The 24633-nt window shown below is 48.7% G+C and overlaps 2 protein-coding genes across 2 annotated transcripts; both read left to right on the top strand.

Annotated features, from left to right (window-relative positions):
* Positions 1-2717: 2717 nt before the first annotated feature.
* LOC118793503 lies at positions 2718-16741 on the top strand. Its single transcript, XM_036551723.1, has 9 exons — positions 2718-2723; positions 3169-3640; positions 4683-5627; positions 9230-9368; positions 10835-10884; positions 11726-12433; positions 13623-14528; positions 15569-15749; positions 16537-16741. The coding sequence occupies exons 1-9, from the start codon at positions 2718-2720 to the stop codon at positions 16739-16741; spliced, it is 3612 nt and encodes a 1203-aa protein (XP_036407616.1).
* A 42-nt stretch (positions 16742-16783) lies between these two features.
* Positions 16784-23599, top strand: LOC118793142 (E3 ubiquitin/ISG15 ligase TRIM25-like). Its single transcript, XM_036551165.1, has 7 exons — positions 16784-16900; positions 18142-18735; positions 19925-20020; positions 20445-20675; positions 21579-21601; positions 22613-22758; positions 23034-23599. Exons 2-7 carry the CDS (start codon positions 18157-18159, stop codon positions 23237-23239), a joined length of 1281 nt encoding a protein of 426 aa, XP_036407058.1. The 5' UTR covers positions 16784-16900; positions 18142-18156; the 3' UTR covers positions 23240-23599.
* The last annotated feature ends 1034 nt before the right edge of the window (positions 23600-24633 follow it).

Raw genomic sequence — 24633 nt, 5'->3', positions numbered from 1 at the left:
TGTGTAGTTTTACCCAACGCTCCACTGCAGCGGTGTGTAGTTTTACCCAACGCTCCACTGCAGCGGTGTGTAGTTTTACCCAACGCTCCACTGCAGAGGTGTGTAGTTTTACTCAACGCTCCACTGCAGCGGTGTGTAGTTTTACTCAACGCTCCACTGCAGAGGTGTGTAGTTTTATTCAACGCTCCACTGCAGCGGTGTGTAGTTTTACCCAACGCTCCACTGCAGCGGTGTGTAGTTTTACCCAACGCTCCACTGCAGCGGTGTGTAGTTTTATTCAACACTCCACTGCAGCGGTGTGTAGTTTTACCCAACGCTCCACTGCAGCGGTGTGTAGTTTTACCCAACGCTCCACTGCAGCGGTGTGTAGTTTTATTCAACACTATACTGCAGCAACACGTGGATTCATTCAACGCGCCACTGGAGTGGTGTGTAGTTAAATTCAAGTGTTTGGGTTGAGGTTAAGAGTACAAATAATTCAGATTAGTTCTCACTTTTAGTACCTATTTTATAGGGAGTTCTCTGGCATATGGCCTTACACAGAGCTGGACTGATGGATCATTACAGAGCATGCTGGGATCTCTCTGTGCTGTTAGGACCGCGGTGTCTGTTTTTGCAGCATAACTAACAGGGCTCTCTGCCTCTTTGCAGTGTAGCTTTCAGAACTGTGATGTTCAGGAGAAACAGCCCCACCTAGTGGCAGGATGTGTGCACAGAAAGCACACCAGCCTGAATGCCACAGTGTGCACAGCACATGGGACTGCAGATGCCTCCTCACTTCACAGAACATATTCACTAGTGATAGAGAAACAGAACAGGTGCACACTGTCCTGTTTCACACCTCACCTGAGTACCACACACACCTGACTCCCCTGAGTACCACACACACCTGACTCCCCTGAGTACCACACACACCTGACTCACCTGAGTACCACACACCTGACTCCCCTGAGTACCACACAAACCTGACTCACCTGAGTACCACACACACCTGACTCACCTGAGTACTGCACACCTGACTCACCTGAGTACCACACACACCTGACTCCCCTGAGTACCACACAAACCTGACTCACCTGAGTACCACACACACCTGACTCACCTGAGTACCACACACACTTTTTTATATTTAAAATGTTTTTAGCGTGTTTTGTTTTGGCAGCCCAGTGCTGAGGCCTGCCCAGACCCCTGTCTGTTCTTTTCTTGTGAGATGCTCACAGATCAAACACACTCACTCCAATCATTAAATCAAATTTTATTATAAAGCATTTTTACAATCAAGGTTGTCAGAAAGTGCATTTTCCAGAGTCAATCGTAAAAATAGAAAACCCAGACTAATGGTGAAAAAAATGGAAAATTATTCCGTGACTCTGGGAAGGGACAACTGAAACCTTTGTTGTTCAGTTTTTCAACCACACAACATACTTCTTTCAGTTTGGTTTTTAGCCCCTCCCACTTTCTGCAAACCTCACCTGAACATCACCCCCACACAACTGATATTCCCCTGAAGCATTTGGAACAAGGAAATAAAAATACAGGAGGAATGTGAGCGGAGATTAGACTGATGAAACAGTATAAACCGCACAGGTAACATTCCAGGAATCACTCAAATCTGCAGATATGCTTTTCTCTATACAGCAGCAGAGACAGAGTGTGAGTCCAGCCTGATAACCCTGCCTCCTACATCCCATTAACTGAATATGGACACAACACACACTGTTTCACTGCTGTTCACTCGTTAGAGAACAGGAGATACTGCACAGATCAGCACCAGGATGGTGCTTTAGAAACTCAGACTTTCAGGATGAGAGAGACACTGGGGCCAGAGAAGCAGTGCAGGTGTGTGATGTGAGAGCATTTTACTGTGCCCAAATTCTCTGTGATCTCCACCCAGACTGCACCACAGGAGCCCCGGGGTCAGCTGGCAGAGGGGCGGGGTCTCAGGTGAGGCCTGACCCCAGCAGGTAGGTGCTACCTGTGTTTATGTTTTTCTCTGTAGTTTTTGGCTCTCAGACAAGGAAGCTCTGAGTGAGAAACAGGCAGCTGATCCGGTTCTCTGCACTGTGATGGTAAAACTGAAGATGTTGATGTGAGAAATATCTGATGAGGCGGGTTGGGTCTGAGTTTACCTGAAATCACCTGCAGACGAGCATCAGCTTGTGACCGTGAGCTGGATGCAGGAATGCTGCTGGTCCAGTTTGTTTTCTCAGTGAGAAAGACGTTCATTTCTCTGCTCTGTCTCAGACCCACAGAGCAACAGAGAGCAGGAGAGGAGAGGGGACAGAGACAACATTCAGCGTGGACACCTGGGGAACAAACCCAGCCTGAGAGAGAGAAGGAGAGAGAGAGAGGAAAGAGAGACCATTCAGCGTGGACACCTGGGGAACAAACCCAGCCTGAGAGAGAGAAGGAGAGAGAGAGAGGAAAGAGAGACCATTCAGCGTGGACACCTGGGGAACAAACCCAGCCTGAGAGAGAGAAGGAGAGAGAGAGAGGAAAGAGAGAACATTCAGCGTGGACACCTGGGGAACAAAGCCAGCCAGAAAGAGCGAACAGAGGAAAAAGAGAAAAGAGGGAAAACAGAGACAGAGGGAGAGACAGGGAGGGAGGTAAAGAAGAGGGAAACATATGAAGTGAGCAATTAAAGAGGCAGAGAGAGAAAGAAAAAACAGTGTCAGGAGCGAGAGGAGAAATGGCCTCTGAAGAATCATCTGGTGATGGTGGTGAGTTCAGCTCTATTTTCCCTCTGATAATATGGTTTCCAACAGGAAATAAATGGAGAGATTAGTACTCAGGAAGCCCTCAGGTATGCCCAGAGAGGAGGAAAAGAGAGAGGGCTTAGACCTACTGCCTGCTAGTTAGTGAAATGTGGATAAATATTTGTTGTAAAATATGACTTATTGAGAAATAAACTGCTCTTTCTTTTGGACAGGGGCAACACACCGTCTCTCAGAGCTGAGGATTGTGCTGCTGGGGGGGATAGACAGTGGGAAGAGTTCAGCAGGAAACACCATCCTGGGCAGAGAGGAGTTTGAGTCTGGAATAAGAACTGCGCAGTGTGTGAAGAGACAGGGTGAAGTAGCTGGGAGGCAGATCACTGTGATTGACACAACAGGCTGGTGGAAGTTTTTTCTTGTTGGTGATTCGTCACGCCTGCTCCTATCCCAGATCAAGCGCAGTGTGTCTCTGTGTCCCCCGGGACCCCACTCTCTAATCCTGGTCATTGATGCAAGCACACCTTTCCATGACCAGCACAGGAGATCAGTGGAGGAACACCTGGAGCTTCTCAGCAAGAGAGTCTGGAGACACACTATAGTGCTGTTCACCTTTGGGGACCATTTAGGAGAAATATCCATCCAGCAGTACATTGAGAAAGAAGGACAGGCTCTCCAGGGGGTTATAAAGAAATGTGGGAACAGGTATCATGTTTTTAACAATAAGAAGAGGGGAGATGTCACTCAGGTGACAGAGCTGCTGGAGAAGATAGAGGAGATGGTCCTGGGAAACAGTGGTCACTTTCACCTGGACAGTAAAGTTTTACAGAAGATGGAGGAGGAGAGGAAGGTGATGGAGGAACGAGTGAAACAGAGAGTGATGAAGGTGCAGAAACAGAGGGAGACACTCCAAGGTCTTCTAAAGGGTGAGATCATTTCACTGTGGTATAAAGAACAGCCAGCTCTTCATGGTGGAGTCTCTGGACAGCGCTGTGCTTTTATGCAGAAAGTTTATTCCAATATGGTCAGTAGATACATATGTGCAAAACAGGTTTTCCATTGCAAGAGAGAAAAATATTATAAAAACGTGACTTGATAAGCACCTTTCCCACACACAAGATGCTGTACAGTGTTAGATAATAGAATATAATGATATTTTAGTTAAGTATACCATATCATATATAAGAATTCAGTTGATCAGTTTTTGTGTAGTGCTTCCTGATGAGGGAGGCTAGCTCATTTAGTTTTAGGCTCTTTTCAAAAGGTGGGTTTTTAGCAGATGAGATGAGATGTCTCTCTCCTAGCATGTAAGTGTACCACATCATTCACATGTACAAATCAGATACTCTCTATATGTCAGTCCATGAACAGCTGGCTCAGCCAATCAAAGATACAGATTTCAATATATAATGCCAAACTATGACTAGCAGTTTTTCCCACATTACCTCACATACTCAGTAGGAACTGTTCTAAATGAAAGCTGCTCAGAGTCTCCACTGTTTTTCCATGCTGATGTTTACACAGGTGGAAAACTGCTAAACCCAGCTTTGCTATACATACTGCAGATCGTACTGCCGCTGAAACTTTAAAACCATAATGCTTTGCAAAATGAAGGAACTGGCAACAAGAAACAGATGTAGGCAAATATTATTACATTGACGCTGTGCAGATGGGAAAGTTAAACAGTGAAACACATTCCCATTGTTGGTCTGTTGTAGATTGTGACATTTCTGCAGAAGACCTCAGAAGGACTATTAGAGCAGAGAATGTCGGTTAGCCAACTGTCCAGTCTGCTGAAGCTGAATAGTATATTACAGTGTGTGGTGCTGCAATTTGTATTTATTCATTTTTTTTACAAAACTACACAACTAGCTCTAGTATGATATATTAAGAATTTATGTCAGCTTATGTTGTGTTACATTATATTTCCATTCTCTGCTTTAAACAAATGAACTGTCTCTTTGACAGGAAGGACGCACTATCTCTCAGAGCTGAGGATGGTGCTGCTGGGGTGGTTGGCTGCAGGAAAGAGCTCATCAGGAAACACCATCCTGGGCAGAGAAGTGTTCAGAGCCGGGAGCAGAGCAGCACAGTGTGTGAAGATCAGTGATGTTGTGGCTGGGAGGCTGATCACTGTGGTCGACACACCAGGCTGGTGGAAATTCATCCCAGCAGAACTCACACCAGGCTGGATAAAACAGGAAACACTGAACAGTGTGAAGCTCTGTCCCCCTGGACCCCACGCCATCCTTCTGGTCATTCCTGCAGACACGTCATTTAAAGAGGAACAAAGAAAAATAATCAGAGACTACATGAAGCTTCTCGGTGAGAAGGTCTGGAGACACACTATCGTGCTGTTCACCTGGGGAGAATATCTAGGAGGAACAAGCATTGAGCAGCACATCGAGGCTGAGGGGAAGGCACTCCAGTGGGTTATAGAGAAATGTGGGAACAGGTATCATGTTCTCAACAATAAGGACATGCAGGATCGAGCACAAGTCACAGAGCTGCTGGAGAAGATGGAGGAGATGGTAGCAGGAAGAACAGTGTTTCACCCCAGTGCTCAGACTCACTGTAAGGATGTGGAGCCAGCAGAGATGGAGACAGATACCAGCGAGGGTCATCCCAGCACAGAAACACGGGATCCTGAGAGAAACCCAGATGGATCCGAAGACCTGAAGCAAACTCTGCATGAAATGTGGAAGAGGAGAGAAGAGGAGCTGTTGAAGAAACTGGGTCTGAGTTTTCTTAATGAAATGGACAGTGAGAGAGAGACCCCCCAGCAGGGGGCAGCAGAGAGCACCGTGCTCCCTCCCAGTGATTTCCGGAAGTTGTTTGAGAAGGAATGGAGGCGGATGGAATCAGGGATGATTCTGCATCACGCCATCCGTTCTACAAGAAGGGGTGACAAGGGTACTGCTCTCTCCTGTCAGTTTGGTTTATCCTCATTCCTCTTTTTATTTGTGGCTCATGACATGCTCAAGTTGAACTCCTCACATGTTGTAGACTCTTGTAAGAATGTGAACTGTGTAACAGATATTAAGGTCTGAAACTTTTTAGGATAAAAGCTAATTAATCTGTGTTGTTTTCCAGTGAGTGGAGAGAATCCTCCTGAATCTGGGAGGTTTGGAGGAGCTGCTGGTTCTTCACAGGAAGAAGAGAGGGCTGTAGAGGAAACAGAGAGAGAGACCTGGGCCCCACTGTGCATAGAAGGAAAAGACTCTGTGTTTCTCGTGTTTGAAAAGGAATGGAGCAGAAGAGAGTTAGACATCATGCTTCATATCAGAAAGATGATACGGGACTGCACCAGTGGAGGACTGCCTACTAGGAGAGGGGCCAGTCTAGACCCCCCTCCGCGGAGTGAGTGAATTTTTGAACTGTAAATTGCTTGTTGAATTATATCTGTTTGACTGGGTAGCAGTGTGGAGTGGTGGGTAGTGACTGTAAGGAGCGGGGATCGTAACCCAGCATGTTGCCTGTTCTAATCCCAAGAGGGCTGGTGCTGTGAGGAGCTGAGCCACAGTAAAACCCTGCTGTGAACATGGAAGACATGTTTACACTGTAAGGTGTGTAAAGGACTCTGGAGAGGAGTGTCTGCTCAGTAACATTTCATCTAAACTCAGCTGCATCTGATGCAGAGCTGCATGCTTGTACATCATCCCTGCCGTGTTTTATGTTGGAAACACAGACCTGCTGCTGAGATGCTCTCTGTGCAGATGCTGCCATAACTGCAGTGCTACAGTGTCGCTGCTGTATCTCAGACTGTGGCTCTGACCTGTTACACCTGCAGTGTCGCCGCTGTATCTCAGAGCTGTGGCTCTTACCTGTTACACCTGCAGTGTCTCTGCTGTATCTCAGAGCTGTGGCTCTTACCTGTTACACCTGCAGTGTCTCTGCTGTATCTCAGAGCTGCGGCTCTTACCTGTTACACCTGCAGTGTCGCTGCTGTATCTCAGAGCTGTGGCTCTTACCTGTTACACCTGCAGTGTCGCTGCTGTATCTCAGAGCTGTGGCTCTGACCTGTTACACCTGCAGTGTCTCTGCTGTATCTCAGAGCTGTGGCTCTTACCTGTTACACCTGCAGTGTCTCTGCTGTATCTCAGAGCTGTGGCTCTGACCTGTTACACCTGCAGTGTCGCTGCTGTATCTCAGAGCTGTGGCTCTGACCTGTTACACCTGCAGTGTCGCCGCTGTATCTCAGAGCTGTGGCTCTTACCTGTTACACCTGCAGTGTCGCTGCTGTATCTCAGAGCTGTGGCTCTGACCTGTTACACCTGCAGTAAGAGCTGCTGATGGCGAGACCCTCATCCCTGCCTAACACCCTAACCCTAACCCTAACACTGCTTCCTTTCCCAGTGAGTGGAGATAGAAGATCTGAACCCGACAGTGCTGAACCCGACAGCACTGATCTCGAAGGCCCTGATCTTGTGAAGTCCTGCATCACTGTGTATGACTGGCTGAGAGAAAAGCATTCTGGGAATTCTGCTGGATATGGAACAGCTTCTGCAGAGAGCAACGCGGAGAGCTTTGACATCACAGAAAGCTGTGACATCACAGAAAGTGAGTGACACCAGAGACTGGTAGATTGTGTGGTCGGTGTCACTGAGCACTGATCAGTGTAACATATCACCTACTGTATTATCCTCCTCTTAACACCAACCAGGGTATTGTTTATCATACCTGTCTTAACACTGAAGAGTATGATATATTCACCTCAACACTAAACTAATATAATATCTATTATCCACCACTTATCATCGAGTGGTAAAATATATTGCTTATTATACCCCACTTCTCATTGAACAGTCTAATATACCACCTATTGTACCCCTCCTAATACAGACCTGTGTAATACACCACCTCCTCAACACTGACCATTACAATATGGCTATCAAAACCCCTCTGTCTTACGGTGATCTGTATCTAATAATGATCTATACTGTGGCCCTGTTTATGTACAGACAGCTCAGAACAGCCTGCTATAGCATGACTTAAGGTTTACTGTGGGTTTACTGACTTATGTTGTGTGATGGACATATCTGGACTCAAAGCACAAGCTCATTATAATGATGTTCTTCCTGCAGATGCTACTGTCACCATACAGCGTCATTGTATTTTATTGTATAATAAAAACAAGCTCATCTTGAATCAATAAAAATGTTTTGTCTTTTTTATTTGGAATCAGTTTTTTTCTGTTTCTCTGATGGCCAAACCATCCTCACGCAGAAGTGAGAGCAATTTAGAACAGAATAATAGAATAGAATAATTTCTTTATTGTCATTGTAACATCTACAATGAAAATTGAGTGCAATCCTCAACAGTGCAAAGGATCAATAAAAAAGCTGATAAATAATCTATAAAAATAATTTAAAAAATAAGGCTATTTAAAAAGTAAAAGTAAAAACACACAGAGATATCTACTTTCTGCCAGAAAAACTGCACAGATCCCTTATTGCACAGATCCCTTATTGCACAGTGAACGTGAACATTATGTTTTGTGGCATTTAAAGCTTGTACAGCTGTGGGATAAAAACTGTTTTTGAGTCAGTTTGTCCTTGTTCTAATGGCTCTGTACCGTCTGCCTGTCGGTAGCAATTCGAACAGAGAGTGACCGGGGTGGGATGTGTCCTTTATGATGTTATGGGCTCTCTTGAGGCAGCAGGAACTGTATAGATACTCCAGAGTGGGGAGAGGGCACCCGATGATTTCCTCAGCAGTCTTGAAGACCCTCTGAAGCTCTTTTTTGTGTGCCACAGTGCAGCTGGAAAACCACACACCGGGGCAGTAAGTGAGAATGCTCTCTATGGTGGCCAAACCATTCTCATGCAGAAGTGAGAGCAATTTAGCATCAGCCCATAACCTTCACCAACACCTGCAAACAGGAGATCAGACTGCAGTGCTGAAGGTTTACAGGATCCAGACAAATGCTCTCTCTGCAAAACAAAATGACAGACTACAGAAAGGAGGTCTGACTTACTTTCTCACAAGTGTTCATCTGTGACACCTTACACTGCTTGTAATTTTGCATTTGACGTGTAACGTCTTGACAGGGCTGAACCACTGCACTTTTGCTCCCCCTCCAACATCAGCTTCTTTTATACTTTGATGTTGCAGGGTCATGCAGAGTAATGAATGTAACTGCACCCCCCCTGGATTCACTCAGGCAATTTCACTATTGCATCAAATCACATGTCCATGACTGATGCAGATCTGACTGAGGTTGTCCGATATTCCTACTGATATTTCGATAGAACTGATTTTAATCCAGTCACAATCCAGACAAATTCAGTGTCACACCGAACATACTGCTGTGTCCTACAAAAACAAAATCAGTTTCTTCACAAATATCAACAGTGTTGCACTAATTACCCATACTGGTGGCTAACACTCCCATTTACCGTCTATCAAGCTGATAAGACTGCGATGTCTGTTTAGATAGCCCGCTATTAGCTAGCAAGCTATTTTCCCAACACAGTCCCAGTGAAAAAGCATCCCTCTGTTTCGTTCTCTTTCAGTTTGTGGATCCAGCTCCCCATACCGGGGTTGCGAGATCCTGTCGGGGTGCAGCTCTCCCGGACAAAGTAACGCCTCTGAAGAGACGCTGTTTCCCCTGCACTCTGATTTACTCGGGAAGAACAGCTGCAACTCCCGTTTGTGAAACCGTCACAGTATCCAGAGTCGGCGTCAAGGGGGGGCATTCACGGGCCATGACCCCCCAAATGAGTTATTGTGCCCCCCCTTGCAGGCCAGGCCTTCGGTGCCAAACTTTGCATTTTATTAATTATCTTATATTTATCATATGAAAAGTGAAAACCTTTTCGCTAAATGAAATGAAATAAAAACAAAAATAAGAAAAGAAAAAACACACCTTGTTGGTCATGTTTGCATAACGTCACATTTGGGGAAGTAGTATGCTCATTGGTCTGGTGCTTTGGGGCTACTGATTTGATTTGTTTGATTTGTTGATTTGTTGTCATTACGTCAAGATAAGCGCGTGCATAACGTACTGTTAGCATTAGCAAGTCAGACGACGCTTGGCGCTAATATGTTTCAGTGAGAGCAAGCAAATATCAGACTGCGCTTCGAACAGTGCAGTGTGTGTGTGTGTGAGACAGAGAGAAAGAGAGAGATTTTGCAGCATGTTTTGAAACTGGAACTGGGCTGGTGTGTTGGTTGTTGACAGCAAACTCATATTATCAAGCATTTACATCATAGACTGACTTATCGAACGGCAGTTTGTGCCCCCCGTGGTTACCCTAATGCCCCCCTATTAGATTTGTTCTGGCACCGACTCTGACAGTATCAGATTTTTACTGCATTTTTCAACTCATATTTACAAATGTTTAGACATCCAGGTAAATTTATCTTTTAATATATTTAAAATGTTTTTAGCGTGTTTTGTTTTGGCAGCCCAGTGCTGAGGCCTGCCCAGACCCCAGTGCTGTGAGGAGCAGATCACACTCACTCACTCTGATCAATAAATCAAATTTTATTATAACGATCAAGATTGTCACAAAGTGCATTTTCCCGAGTCAGTCAAAAAAAAACAGAAAATCCAGACTAATTGCAAAAAAACTGGAAAACTACTCTGTGACCCCGGGAAAAGGCAACTGAAACATTTGTTGTTCAGTTTTTCAACCAAACAACATACTTCTTTCAGTTTGGTTTTGGCCCCTCCCACTTTCTGCAAACCTCACCTGAACATCACCCCCACACAACTGATATTCATCTGCAGCATTTGGAACAAGGAAATAAAAATACAGGAGGAATGTGAGCGGAGATTAGACTGATGAAACAGTATAAACTGCACAGGTAACATTCCGGGAATCACTCAAATCTGCAGATATGCTTTTTCTCTACACAGCGGCAGGGACAGAGTGTGATTCCAGCCTGATAACCCTGCCTCCTACATCCCATTAACTGAATATGGACACAACACACACTGTTTCACTGCTGTTCACTCATTAGAGAACAGGAGATACTGCACAGATCAGCACCAGGATGGTGCTTTAGAAACTCAGACTTTCAGGATGAGAGAGACACTGGGGCCAGAGAAGCAGTGCAGGTGTGTGATGTGAGAGCATTTTACTGTGCCCAAATTCTCTGTGATCTCCACCCAGACTGCACCACAGGAGCCCCGGGGTCAGCTGGCAGAGGGGCGGGGTCTCAGGTGAGGCCTGACCCCAGCAGGTAGGTGCTACCTGTATTTGTGTTTTTCTCTGTAGTTTTTGGCTCTCAGACAAGGAAGCTCTGAGTGAGAAACAGGCAGCTGATCCGGTTCTCTGCACTGTGATGATAAAACTGAAGATGTTGATGTGAGAAATATCTGATGAGGCGGGTTGGGTCTGAGTTTACCTGAAATCACCTGCAGATGAGCATCAGCTTGTGACCGTGAGCTGGATGCAGGAATGCTGCTGGTCCAGTTTGTTTTCTCAGTGAGAAAGACGTTCATTTCTCTGCTCTGTCTCAGAGCAACAGAGCAACAGAGAGCAGGAGAGGAGAGGGGACAGAGACAACATTCAGCGTGGACACCTGGGGAACAAACCCAGCCTGAGAGAGAGAAGGAGAGAGAGAGAGGAAAGAGAGACCATTCAGCGTGGACACCTGGAGTGTAAACTCAGCCTGAGAGAGAGCAGAGGAAAAAGAGATAGGAGAAAAGAGGGAAAACAGAGACAGAGGGAGAGACAGGGAGGGAGGTAAAGAAGAGGGAAAGGGGTACGAAGTGAGAGAATGAAGAGACGGAGAGAGAAAGAAAAAGAGGGGAGGAAGAGAGGAAAAATGGCTTCTGGAGGATCGTCTGGTGATGATGGTGAGTTCTCCTCTAATTTCCCTCTGATAATATGGTTTCCAACAGGAAATAAATGGAGAGATTAGTACTCAGGAAGCCCCCAGGTATGCCCAGAGAGGGGGAAAGGGCTTAGACCTATTGCACGCTAGTAAGTGAAATGTAGATAAAAATTTGTTGTAAAATATGAGTTATTGAGGAATAAACCATGCTTTCTTTTGGACAGGGGCAACACACCGTCTCTCAGAGCTGAGGATCGTGCTGCTGGGGGGGATAGACAGTGGGAAGAGTTCAGCAGGAAACACCATCCTGGGCAGAGAGGAGTTTGAGTCTGGAGTAAGAACTGCGCAGTGTGTGAAGAGACAGGGTGTAGTAGCTGGGAGGCAGATCACTGTGATTGACACAACAGGCTGGTGGAGGTTTTCTGTTCTTAATGATTCGTCACGCCTGCTCCTATCCCAGATCAAGCGCAGTGTGTCTCTTTGTCCCCCGGGACCCCATGCTCTCCTCCTGGTCATTGATGCAGCCACATCTTTCCATGACCAGCACAGGAGATCAGTGGAGGAACACCTGGAGCTTCTCAGCGAGAGAGTCTGGAGACACACTATAGTGCTGTTCACCTCTGGGGACAGTTTAGGAGAAAAATCCATCCAGCAGTACATTGAGAAAGAAGGACAGGCTCTCCAGGGGGTTATAAAGAAATGTGGGAACAGGTATCATGTTTTCAACAATAAGAAGAGGGGAGATGTCACTCAGGTGACAGAGCTGCTGGAGAAGATAGAGGAAATGGTCCTGGGAAACAGTGGTCACTTTCACCTGGACAGTAAAGTTTTACAGAAGATGGAGGAGGAGAGGAAGGTGATGGAGGAACGAGTGAAACAGAGAGTGATGAAGGTGCAGAAACAGAGGGAGACACTCCAAGGTCTTCTAAAGGGTGAGATCATTTCACTGTGGTGTATAGAACAGCCAGCTCTTCATGGTGGAGTCTCTGGACAGCGCTGTGCTTTCATGCAGAAAGTTTATCCCAATATGGTCAGTAGATACATATGTGCAAAACAGGTTTTCCATTGCAAGAGAGAAAGAAAGAAAAATATAAAATAAAAAAAAATGAGTTGATAAGCATCTTTCCCACAATCAAGGTGCTGTACAGTGCGAGATGATAAAATACAAAGAGATTTTAGTAAAGTATACCATATACATATATAATAATTCATTTATAATATATTACACATATTCAGTGAATTATAAACTGAGTGGTAACATGGACGATTACCAGTAAGATGAAACTGAAATGTGCAGTTCTTCCTGATGAGGGAGGCTGGTTCATCCACCCCATTCAGGTGGGGCTTTTAGCTCATTCAGGCTTGGGATCTTTTCAAAGGGTGGGTGTTTTAACAGATGAGATAAGATGTCTCTCACCTAGTATTTAAGTGTACCACATTACGCACATGTACAAATCAGATACTCTCCATATGTCAGTCCATAAACAGCTGGCTCAGCCAAAGTACAGATTTCAGTATGTAATGCCAAACTATGACTAGCAGTTTTTCCCACATTACCTCACACACTCAGTAGGAACTGTTCCAAATGAAAGCTGCTCAGAGTCTCCACTGTTTTTCCATGCTGATGTTTGTACAGGTGGAAAACTGCTAAAACCAGCTTTGCAGATCGCACTGTCCCTGAACATGTAAAATTAACCAGCTTTGCAAAGAGAAGGAACTGGCAACAACAAACGGACAAAGCTGAAAATTATTACATTTATGCTGTGCAGATGGGAAAGTTAAACAGTGAAAATATTCCCATTGTTGGCCTGTTGTAGATTGTGACATTTCTGTAGAAGACCTCAGAAGGACTATTAGAGCAGAGAATATCTATTAACCAACTGTCCATTCTGCCGAAACTGAATAACATATTATAGTGTGTGGTGCTCTAAGTTTTATATATATATATGTATATATATGTATATATTTACAAAAATCCTCAATTAGTTCTTGTATAGTATATTAACAATTTCTAAGACTTTTCTAAAAGAATTTATAAGCTTTTGTGATTGTGTTTTTTTCCATTCTCTGCTTAAAACAAATGAACTGTCTCTTTGACAGGAAGCAAGCACTGCCTCTCAGAGCTGAGGATGGTGCTGCTGGGGTGGGTGGTTGCAGGAAAGAGCTCATCAGGAAACACCATCCTGGGCAGAGAAGTGTTCAGAGCCGGGAGCAGAGCAGCACAGTGTGTGAAGATCAGTGGTGTTGTGGCTGAGAGGCTGATCACTGTGGTCGACACACCAGGCTGGTGGAAATTCATCCCAGCAGAACTCACACCAGGGTGGATAAAACAGGAAACACTGAACAGTGTGAAGCTCTGTCCCCCTGGACCCCACGCCATCCTTCTGGTCATTCCTGCAGACACGTCATTTAAAGAGGAACAAAGAAAAATAATCAGAGACTACATGAAGCTTCTCGGTGAGAAGGTCTGGAGACACACTATCGTGCTGTTCACCTGGGGAGAATATCTAGGAGGATCAAGCATTGAGCAGCACATCGAGGCTGAGGGGAAGGCACTCCAGTGGGTTATAGAGAAATGTGGGAACAGGTATCATGTTCTCAACAATAAGGACATGCAGGATCGAGCACAAGTCACAGAGCTGCTGGAGAAGATGGAGGAGATGGTAGCAGGAAGAATAACGTTTCACCCCAGTGCTCAGACTCACTGTAAGGATGTGGAGCTAGCAGAGGTGGAGACAGATACCAGCGAGGGTCATCCCAGCACAGAAACACGGGATCCTGAGAGAAACCCAGATGAAATCAGACACCTGAAGCAAACTCTGAATGAAATGTGGAAGAGGAGAGAAGAGGAGCTGTTGAAGAAACTGGGTCTGAGTTTTCTAAATGAAACGCAGAGTGAGAGAGAGACCCCCCAGCAGGGGGCAGCAGAGAGCACTGTGTTCCCTCCCAGTGATTTCCGGAAGTTGTTTGAGAAGGAATGGAACAGGAAGGAAACAGCGGCGTTTCTGTCACAGAGGAGTGACATGGGTAATGCTCTCTACTGTCAGTTTGATTTATCCTCATTCCTCTTTTTATTTGTGGCTCATGACATGCTCAAGTTGACCTCCTCACATGTTGTAGACTCTTGTAAGAATGTGAACTGTGTAACAGATATTAAGGTCTGAAACTTTTTAGGATAAAAGCTAATTAATCTGTGTTGTTTTCCAGTGAGTGGAGAGAATCCTCCTGAATCTGGGAGGTTTGGAGGAGCTGCTGGTTCTTCACAGGAAGAAGAGAGGGCTGTAGAGGAAACAGAGAGAGAGACCTGGGCCCCACTGTGCATAGAAGGAAAAGACTCTGTGTTTCTCGTGTTTGAAAAGGAATGGAGCAGAAGAGAGTTAGACATCATGCTTCATATCAGAAAGATGATACGGGACTGCACCAGTGGAGGACTGCCTACTAGGAGAGGGGCCAGTCTAGACCCCCCTCCCCTCAGTGAGTGAATTTTTGAACAGTAAATTGCTTGTTGAATGCTCTCTGTGCAGATGCTGCCATAACTGCAGTGCTGCAGTGTCGCTGCTGTATCTCAGAGCTGTGGCTCTTACCTGTTACACCTGCAGTGTCGCTGCTGTATCTCAGAGCTGTGGCTCTGACCTGTTACACCTGCAGTGTCGCTGCTGTATCTCAGAGCTGTGGCTCTTACCTGTTACACCTGCAGTGTCTCTGCTGTATCTCAGAGCTGTGGCTCTGACCTGTTACACCTGCAGTGTCGCTGCTGTATCTCAGAGCTGTGGCTCTTACCTGTTACACCTGCAGTGTCTCTGCTGTATCTCAGAGCTGTGGCTCTGACCTGTTACACCTGCAGTGTCTCTGCTGTATCTCAGAGCTGTGGCTCTTACCTGTTACACCTGCAGTGTCGCTGCTGTCTCTCAGAGCTGTGGCTCTTACCTGTTACACCTGCAGTGTCTCTGCTGTATCTCAGAGCTGTGGCTCTGACCTGTTACACCTGCAGTAAGAGCTGCTGATGGCGAGACCCTCATCCCTGCCTAACACCCTAACCCTAACCCTAACACTGCTTCCTTTCCCAGTGAGTGAAGATAGAAGATCCGAACCCGACAGCGTTGAACCCGACAGCGCTGAACTCGAAGGCCCTGAACCCGACAGCGCTAAACCCGACAGCCCTGAACCCGACAGCGCTGAACCCGACAGCCCTGAATCTGACAGCCCTGAACCCAACAGTGCTGATCTTGTGAGGGCCTGCATCATTGTGTATGACTGGCTGAGAAAACAGCATCTTGGAAATTATGCCATAGGATATGGAAAAGCTTCAGCAGCCAGCAACAGGGAGAGCTGTGACATCACAGAAAGTGAGTCATACCAGAGACTGGTAGATTGTGTGGTCGGTGTCACTGAGCACTGACCAGTGTAACATTATCACCTTCTGTATTATCCTCCTCTTAACACCAACCAGGGTATTGTTTATCATACCTGTCTTAACACTGAAGAGTATGATATATTCACCTCAACACTAAACTAATATAATATCTATTATCTACCACTTATCATCGAGTGGTAAAATATATTGCTTATTATACCCCACTTCTCATTGAACAGTCTAATATACCACCTATTGTACCCCTCCTAATACAGACCTGTGTAATATATCACCTCCTCAACACTGACCATTACAATATGGCTATCAAAACCCCTCTGTCTTACGGTGATCTGTATCTAATAATGATCTATACTGTGGCCCTGTTTATGTACAGACAGCTCAGAACAGCCTGCTATAGCATGACTTAAGGTTTATTGTGGGTTTACTGACTTATGTTTTGTAATGGACATATCTGGACTCAAAGAACAAGCTCACTGTAATGATGTTCTTCCTGCAGATGCTACTGTCACCATACAGCTTCATTGTATTTTACTGCATAATAAAAACAAGCTCATCTTGAATCAGTAAAAATGTTTTGTCTTTTTTATTTGGAATCAGTTTTTGTTCTGTAACGCCTCTGAAGAGATGCTGTTTCCCCTGCACCCTGCTTTACTCGGGCAGAACAGCTGCAACTCGCGTCTGTGAAACCGTCACGGCATCGGACGCCCCGCCTCCGTCTGCGGCCGCGCGCTTCGTTACCGACAGCAGGGCACGCGCCACCCGCGCAATCCGCGAGCGCCACTTCCTCCTCTGCGTGCCGACCGGTGCGCGAGGCTACAGTCGCGCGACTCCCGTGTGCGGAGGTTGCGTGATGCGTGATGCGTGATGACGTAATGTCGCTCACCTGTCATTTTCTAATGACGGCAGCTCATCCTCGGCTCTGACCGCGCACGGAAACGCTGATCCGTGGTCAGCAGCAGGTATCGGCGGTTTGTGGCTGTGCAGAAAGACGGACGCGAATCCAGCCCTTCTGATCGGGGTGACGGTCAGTGCACTTTGACATTTTTGCGGAAATGTTTACGGCTGTCCGCAGCTGAGCCCGGGTTTCCACAGGTACTTGCTGGTGGTTAGTCACTCAGAGCTGCCTGGTAGTTGTGCTGTTGTCATTAGAATCATACGCGACTGGACACGGGGTTGGGAATACTCGCATTAAATGTGCTGCTTAATTATTGATTTTGAATGAGTTGTGTGTGGATTAAAACCGATTCGTTTAGTTTGCACTGGGGTGTGTTGGGACGTGTGAGGACTATGCAAGAAACGCACATTTTTACACATCGGACTTAATGTCTAACGCGTGTGGCGCACGCATCACTTCCACATGGGGAAAAAAGAAAAAAAAACCGACAACATGACGGAATTTCACAATAACGTGTTAGGATTTATTACCAGTGAAGCTGAAGGTGTCTGTTTAATGTGAGCTCTATCGGGGCGCTTGTGTGACTGCACAGTCTAACTCATATAGTGTGTGTGTGTGTGTGTGTGTGTGCGTGCGTGTGTGTGTATGCGTGTGTATGTGTGTGTATGTGTGTGTGTGTGTGTGTATGTGTGTGTATGTGTGTATGTGTGTGTGTGTGCGTGTGTATGTGTGTGTATGTGTGTGTATGTGTGTGTGTGCGTGTGCGTGTGTGCGTGTGTATGTGTGTGTATGTGTGTGTGTGTGTGCGCGTGTGTGTGTGTGTGCGTGTGTGTGTGTGTGCGTTGGCTGGAATATGGAGCCAGGCTGTCACTCTGAATGTAATATTGAAGCCGTGAAGCTGCGCGAAGCTGAAAGAGCGGCACAGCGCTCTATTCACACTGCTGACCTTCCACCCCCTGCTGTCAGCAGCTTTCACTGTGAGCAGTTCTGCTGAGTGTCTGTGCTATTGTGATAGTGTGTGTGTGTGTGTGTGCATGCTGTTGTGTGTGTGTGTGTGTGTGCAGGTTTGTGTGTATGTACAAGTTTGTGTGTGTGTGTGTATGTGCGTGTGTGTGCAGGATTGTGTGTGTGTGTGTGTGCTGGTGTGTGCGTGTATGTGCAGGTTTGTGTGTGTGTGTGTGTGTGTGTGTGTGTGTGTGTGGGGGTGTGTGGGGGTGTGAGTGTGAGTGAGTGAGTGAGTGAGTGAGTGTGTGTGTGTGTGTGTGTGTGTGTGTGTGTGGGGGTGTGAGTGTGAGTGAGTGAGTTTGTGTGTTTGTGTGTTTGTGAGAGGAGCGCTCAGTCTCATGGTCCTCCTGTTTCTCTGCACGCAGCTGAGAGCTCGGGTCATGGCGGGTCCCGGGGAGGGCAGTGTGCTGGAGGGGGAGCTCACCTGTCCCGTGTGCCTGGACCTGTTCCGGGAGCCGCACCTGCTGCCGTGCGGCCACAGCTTCTGCCTGGCCTGCGTGCAGCGGCTGAGGAAGAGGGGGGAGAGGGGCCGCTTCCGCTGTCCCGAGTGCCGCGAGAGCCTCCGCTGCAGCGGAACCTTCCAGAAGAACTACAAGCTGGCCAACATCGCCGAGGACTACCGGCGGAGAGGCCAGCCGCTGCCCCAGGCCACACCCGCCGTGCGCTGCGACTACTGCCCCCCGGGCGAGCAGGCGGCCGCGGTGAAGACCTGCCTGAAGTGTGAGGTGTCCATGTGTGCGGAGCACGTCAAGCCCCACCTGGAGCGCCCCGCGTTCAGGGAACACCCCCTCACGGAGCCGCTGGGGGACGTGAAGGAGAGGAAGTGTCCCGAGCACGATGAGACGTTCCGCTACTACTGCACGGACGACAGCGTGTGCGTGTGCACCGCCTGCACCATCGAGGGCCGCCACGCCGGGCACACCATCAAGACCCTGAAGAACACCATGAAGGACCTGAAGGTGAGCCCCCCTCCAGCCCACCTCCAGCCCACCTCCAGCCCACCTGCAGCCCCCCTGCAGCCCCCCTGCAGCCCCCCTGCAGCCCACCTGCAGCTCACCTGCAGCCCCCCCGCCAGCCCACCTGCAGCTCACCTGCAGCCCCCCCCGCCAGCCCACCTGCAGCTCACCTGCAGCCCCCCTGCAGCTCACCTGCAGCTCACCTGCAGCCCCCCTGCCCCCTGCAGCCCACCTGCAGCTCACCTGCAGGCCCCCTGCAGCTCACCTGCAGCTCACCTGCAGCCCACCTGCAGCCCCCCTTCAGCCCCCCTGCAGCTCACCTGCAGCTCACCTGCAGCCCCCCTGCAGCTCACCTGCAGCTCACCTGCAGCCCACCTGCAGCTCACCTGCAGGCCCCCTGCAGCTCACCTGCAGCTCACCTGCAGCCCACCTGCAGCCCCCCTTCAGCCCCCCTGCAGCTCACCTGCAGCCCCCCTGCAGCTCACCTGCAGCCCACCTGCAGCTCACCTGCAGCCCCCCTGCAGCCCCCCTGCAGCCCACCTGCAACCCACCTGCAGCTCACCTGCAGCTCACCTGCAGCCCCCCTGCAGCCCCCCTGCAGCCCCCCTGCAGCCCACCTGGCCTCTCTCCGAGCCACCGCCCATCGCAGGACACACACAGGGCTCTGGAGGCACTCAGTGTTGTTTGTGTCACAGTCACCGCCCCCCCCCCCCCCCCCCCCCCGCCCCCACAGGACTGACCTGTGACTGACAGCTGGTGTGTTTCTGCTTCTGGGTAAAGGACAGCTGTAGGATTTGGCCTGTAGAATGTGGGTGGGGTTCCGCAGGTGATGTCACAGCGGGAGGGCGGAGTGAGAGCAGCACAGGCTGTGACATCATTCAGTGGCAAAGTCTGCAGCCTGATTACATCACTCATCGGCAGCATGCTACAGGGAGGAGCGTTAGGCTCTGTAAACCGCAAGCAGAAAAAACTCTCTGTCTGGTGCAGAGCTGCAGCCCAGAGCACAGCAATGCCTCTTTCGGCTCTGTCTGTGTCGACTGCTCTCATTGGCCAGCCTGTGTCAGGTCTGTCAGGATCTGCTTTTCTCATTGGCCAGCTTTAATGTGTACCACCTACACAGTCATACATAAGTGCACTGTAAGTAAGGCAAACACAGATATTATAATGATGCTGTACTGAATGCGTGTGTCAGGAGAGCCTGGAGGAGCAGCTGCAGAAAGCTGACAGGAAGATCTCCCGCACAGAGAGGTATCTACAGGAGCGAGCAGACGCTGAGAGAGAGAGCACGGTGAGTGAGGGATCCAGCCGCAGGAGATCTGCTTTACGGTTACCTCTCTCTCTCTCCCTCTCTCCCTCCATATCTCTCTCTCTCCTTCTCTCTCCATCTCTCTCCCTCTCTCTCCGTCTCGCTCTCCCTCCATATCTCTTTCTCTCTCTCTCTCTCTCTCCCCCTCTCTCCCTCCATCTCTCTCTCTCTCTCTCTCTCCCTCCATATCTCTCTCTCTCCCTCTCTCTCTCTTTCTCTCTCTCTCTCTCTCTCCCCCTCTCCCTCCATATCTCTCTCTCCCTCTCTCCCTCCATATCTCTCTCTCTCTCTCTCCCTCCCTCTCTCTCATTTCCTGTCTAATTTCCTGTCACTCATCTGATTTTGTATTTCCTGTCTCTCTCCTGTGTCCCTGTCTGATGCCGTCACGTCCGGCCCGCCTCTGCAGCGGTTTGTGGAGGAGGCGGAGCGGCAGGTGTGTGCTGCGGGGGAGCAGCTGCAGGTGCAGCTGGACGGGTTTCTCTCTGCGCTGCGGGAGTGTGTGCGCGCTCACAGCGGGACGGGGCCCGAGCTTCAGGAGAACCTCAGCAGGATCAGCCAGGACCGAGAGCGTCTGCAGGAGGTCCACAGCGGCATCGAGGCGCTGCTGCAGGAGAACGACCCCTTCCGCTTCGTCCAGGTGAAGCCTGACTGTGCTGAGCTGCGGTGTTTCAGTGTCACAGTGTTTCAGTGTCACAGTGTTTCAGCGTTTCAGTGTCACAGTGTGTCTGTCACAGTGTTTCAGTGTTTCTGTGTCACAGTGTGTCTGTCACAGTGTTTCAGCGTTTCTGTGTCACAGTGTGTCTGTCACAGTGTCACAGCGTTTCTGTGTCACAGTGTGTCTGTCACAGTGTTTCAGCGTTTCAGTGTCACAGTGTTTCAGCGTTTCTGTGTCACAGTGTGTCTGTCACAGTGTCACAGCGTTTCTGTGTCACAGTGTGTCTGTCACAGTGTTTCAGCGTTTCTGTGTCACAGTGTTTCAGTGTCACAGTGTTTCAGCGTTTCAGTGTCACAGTGTTTCAGTGTCACAGTGTTTCAGCGTTTCAGTGTCACAGTGTTTCAGTGTCACAGTGTTTCAGCGTTTCAGTGTCACAGTGTTTCAGCGTTTCTGTGTCACAGTGTTTCAGCGTTTCTGTGTCACAGTGTTTCTGTGTCACAGTGTTTCTGTGTCACAGTGTTTCAGCGTTTCTGTGTCACAGTGTGTCTGTCACAGTGTTTCTGTGTTACAGTGTGTCTGTCACAGTGTTTCAGCGTTTCAGTGTCACAGTGTTTCTGTGTTACAGTGTGTCTGTCACAGTGTTTCAGCATTTCTGTGTCACAGTGTTTCAGTGTTTCTGTGTCACAGTGTCTCTGTGTCACAGTGTTACAGCCATTGTTACAATGTTACAGTGTTACTGTGTTTATGTCTGAAACATGTCCTGGGAAATTGTTCCATCTTCTGGGACAAATGTTTTCTTCAGGATCAGAGCTGATGTTTATTGCTGTGTACTTGTATGACTGGTGTGTGAAGCTAATCCCAGGCTCTGTGTGTTTTATTTTGAAGGAGTTCCATTCAGCTGGAAAAAGGTGAGAATCACAGCCAACCTCTGTCTGTATCTGTCTGAATCTGCTCACTAACCAGCCCTGGAAGCTGCTCAGAGTAACAAGATAGATTCATATTTGGCTGTGATTAGAGGAAGCTGAAACAGCCGCAACCCTCACAGACTCACTCGCTCACTCACTGATCTGCCACAAGGGGGCGATATGGCTCACAGGGTGGTCAGAGCCAATGAGGGATAGCCATTCGCTTCCTGTGTGATGGGTGAATGAACGACAGCTGGTGTGGAGCATGCTTCAGTTCTCAGAGCCAGAGAGCAGAGCTGCTCCAGCCACTTTCTCCGGTGTCGTTTGTATAACTGTAATGGTTTGTGTATGTTTGAACCTGGGCATTGTGCAAAATGCGCTGGGGCCAAATATACTGAAAACTACACTTAGCTGAGATGTGCCATTTGCAGATATGTGAAACAAAGCTTTTCAGCTGAGTAAATTACTCAGTAAATTTTAAATTACTAAGTAAATAAATAAGTAAATATTTTGATATAATTAGAAAAAAATAGCATTCACATAGTATGTGTGCATGTACGCGTGTGTGTGTGTGTGCTTGTGTGTGTGTGCGTGTGTGCGTGCGTGTGTGTGCACGTGTGTGTGCGCGCGTGTGTGCGTGTGTGCGTGTGTGTGCGTGTGTGTGTGTGTGCGTGTGCCTGTGCGTGTGGTATGTGGTGTGTGTGTGGCAGTGTAGCATAGTGGTTAAGGAGTAGGACTCGTAACCGAAAGGTTGCCGGTTCAATCCCCGCTGGTACACTGCTGCTGTACCCTTGGGCAAGGTACTTAACCCACAATTGCCTCAGTAAATATCCAGCTGTATAAAAGGATAACATTGTAAAGAACTGTAACCTATGTAAGTCGCTTTGGATAAAAGCGTCTGCCAAATGAATAAATGTAAATGTAAATGCGTGCGTGTGTGCGTGTGTGTGCGCGTGCGGCATGCGCGCGTGTGTGCATGTGTGCGCGTGTGTGTCTGCGTGTGTGTGCGTGCAGGTTTCGCAAAGCCCTGAAGAGGCCGCTGTTCTCCCCTGACTGCGTGTCTGTGGACACAGAGGGGCTCTCTGAAAGCATGGAGGCCAAACTGGAGGAGTTTCAGACTGAAGTCAGGCTGCAGGTCACCCAGCTCATCGACTCTGTGTGTGAGTATGAGAGAGGGGCGGAGCCACGGCCTCAGTCACCATGGTGACAGTGTGCACTGTCATTATTCCCTTCTCAGGGACACCTTACGCAGCACTGTGAGTTAGACACTGTGCATCCACTGGAGTTAGACACTTGTTACAGGAGCAGCTCACCAACAGCTATGTGTGTGTGCATGTGTATGTGTGCGTGTGTGTGTGTGTGTGCGTGCGCGCGTGTGTGTGGGTTCCTGCATGCGTGCGTGTGTGTGTGTGTGCGCGCGTGTGTGTGTGTGTAGGTGCGGAGAGCAGCGCAGCGGTCGAGGATGAGGAGGAAGAGGAGGAAGATGAGGATGAGAGTGATGCTGCTGAAGACAGTGAGCATGAGGAAGCAGAGGAGGAGGAGGAAGAGGAGGAAGGGGACAATCGCAGCGAATCTGCTGATGACTTATACATCCCAGAGGAGGAAGAGGAGGATGATGATGAGGATGTCTCCTCTGACTGATGACATCAGAGGTGTCTCTGTGGGGACATGCTGAGCGTGCAGAGAGGTCAGAACCACAGAAAAGCCACAGACTCCAGCGCCCGGGCGGCCAGGCCCCGGCTAACGTCATTCACAGTTACATAATAACCTGTTCAGTACATATTTAATATGCTAAATATCAGTATATTTAGTATGCTCACCTGGGAATGGTCTTTGTGCAAATATGTAAAAATAAAGATGGAAATGAAGTCATTTGAAGTCAGACCTACAGTGGGGAATGTAACAGCCTTTCTGATACAGGGGGGTGGGTCTCTGCGTCCTCTCAGCCAATCACAGCTGTGACATTGAAGAACAGAGCCAAATACAGCCAAGTTGCTGCTGGACGAGCAAATCATGTTATTGCATGAATGTCAGACAACAGAGCCAATAAAGTTGTTGTATTTGCAGCTGTGTGTGACTGTGTTTGGAGGGGGTGTCTGCGCAGTGTGCTGTGTTTGGAGGGGGTGTCTGCGCAGTATGCTGTGTTTGGAGGGGGTGTCTGCGCAGTGTGCTGTGTTTGGAGGGGGTGTCTGCGCAGTGTGCTGTGTTTGGAGGGGGTGTCTGCGCAGTGTGCTGTGTTTGGAGGGGGTGTCTGCGCAGTATGCTGTGTTTGGAGGGGGTGTCTGCGCAGTGTGCTGTGTTTGGAGGGGGTGTCTGCGCAGTGTGCTGTGTTTGGAGGGGTGTCTGCGCAGTGTGACTGTGTTTGGACGGGGTGTCTGCGCAGTGTGCTGTGTTTGGAGGGGTGTCTGCGCAGTGTGCTGTGTTTGGAGGGGTGTCTGCGCAGTGTGCTGTGTTTTGGAGGGGGTGTCTGTGCAGTGTGACTGTGTTTGGAGGGGGTGTCTGCGCAGTGTGCTGTGTTTGGAGGGGTGTCTGCGCAGTGTGCTGTGTTTGGAGGGGGTGTCTGCAGTGTGCTGTGTTTGGAGGGGGTGTCTGCGCAGTGTGCTGTGTTTGGAGGGGGTGTCTGCGCAGTGTGCTGTGTTTGGAGGGCATGTCTGTGCAGTGTGCTGTGTTTGGAGGGCATGTCTGTGCAGTGTGACTGTGTTTGGAGGGCGTGTCTGTGCAGTGTGACTGTGTTTGGAGGGGGTGTCTGCGCAGTGTGCTGTGTTTGGAGGGCATGTCTGTGCAGTGTGCTGTGTTTGGAGGGCATGTCTGCGCAGTGTGCTGTGTTTGGAGGGGGTGTCTGCGCAGTGTGCTGTGTTTGGAGGGGTGTCTGCGCAGTGTGCTGTGTTTGGAGGGATGTCTGCACAGTGTGCTGTGTTTGGAGGGGGTGTCTGCGCAGTGTGCTGTGTTTGGAGGGGGTGTCTGCGCAGTGTGCTGTGTTTGGAGGGGTGTCTGCGCAGTGTGCTGTGTTTGGAGGGGGTGTCTGCGCAGTGTGC

The sequence above is a fragment of the Megalops cyprinoides genome, chromosome 18 (genome assembly GCF_013368585.1).
Source record: "Megalops cyprinoides isolate fMegCyp1 chromosome 18, fMegCyp1.pri, whole genome shotgun sequence".
In the NCBI taxonomy this organism is placed as follows: domain Eukaryota; kingdom Metazoa; phylum Chordata; class Actinopteri; order Elopiformes; family Megalopidae; genus Megalops; species Megalops cyprinoides.
Note: the sequence above shows the minus strand (reverse complement) of the source record. Positions and strands in the feature narration are given on the sequence as shown.

Excerpts from the sequence above, each read along its gene's own strand:
- LOC118793503 (XM_036551723.1), top strand. Across the intron at positions 10,885-11,725 it reads GCAGAGGGGCGGGGTCTCAG|GGGCAACACACCGTCTCTCA; the intron begins GTGAGGCCTGAC and ends TCTTTTGGACAG. Across the intron at positions 14,529-15,568 it reads GTCACAGAGGAGTGACATGG|TGAGTGAAGATAGAAGATCC; the intron begins GTAATGCTCTCT and ends TTCCTTTCCCAG.
- LOC118793142 (XM_036551165.1), top strand. The coding sequence starts at position 18,157 with ATGGCGGGTCCCGGGGAGGGCAGTGTGCTGGAGGGGGAGCTCACCTGT. Across the intron at positions 18,736-19,924 it reads ACACCATGAAGGACCTGAAG|GAGAGCCTGGAGGAGCAGCT; the intron begins GTGAGCCCCCCT and ends TGCGTGTGTCAG. Across the intron at positions 21,602-22,612 it reads TTCCATTCAGCTGGAAAAAG|GTTTCGCAAAGCCCTGAAGA; the intron begins GTGAGAATCACA and ends GTGTGCGTGCAG.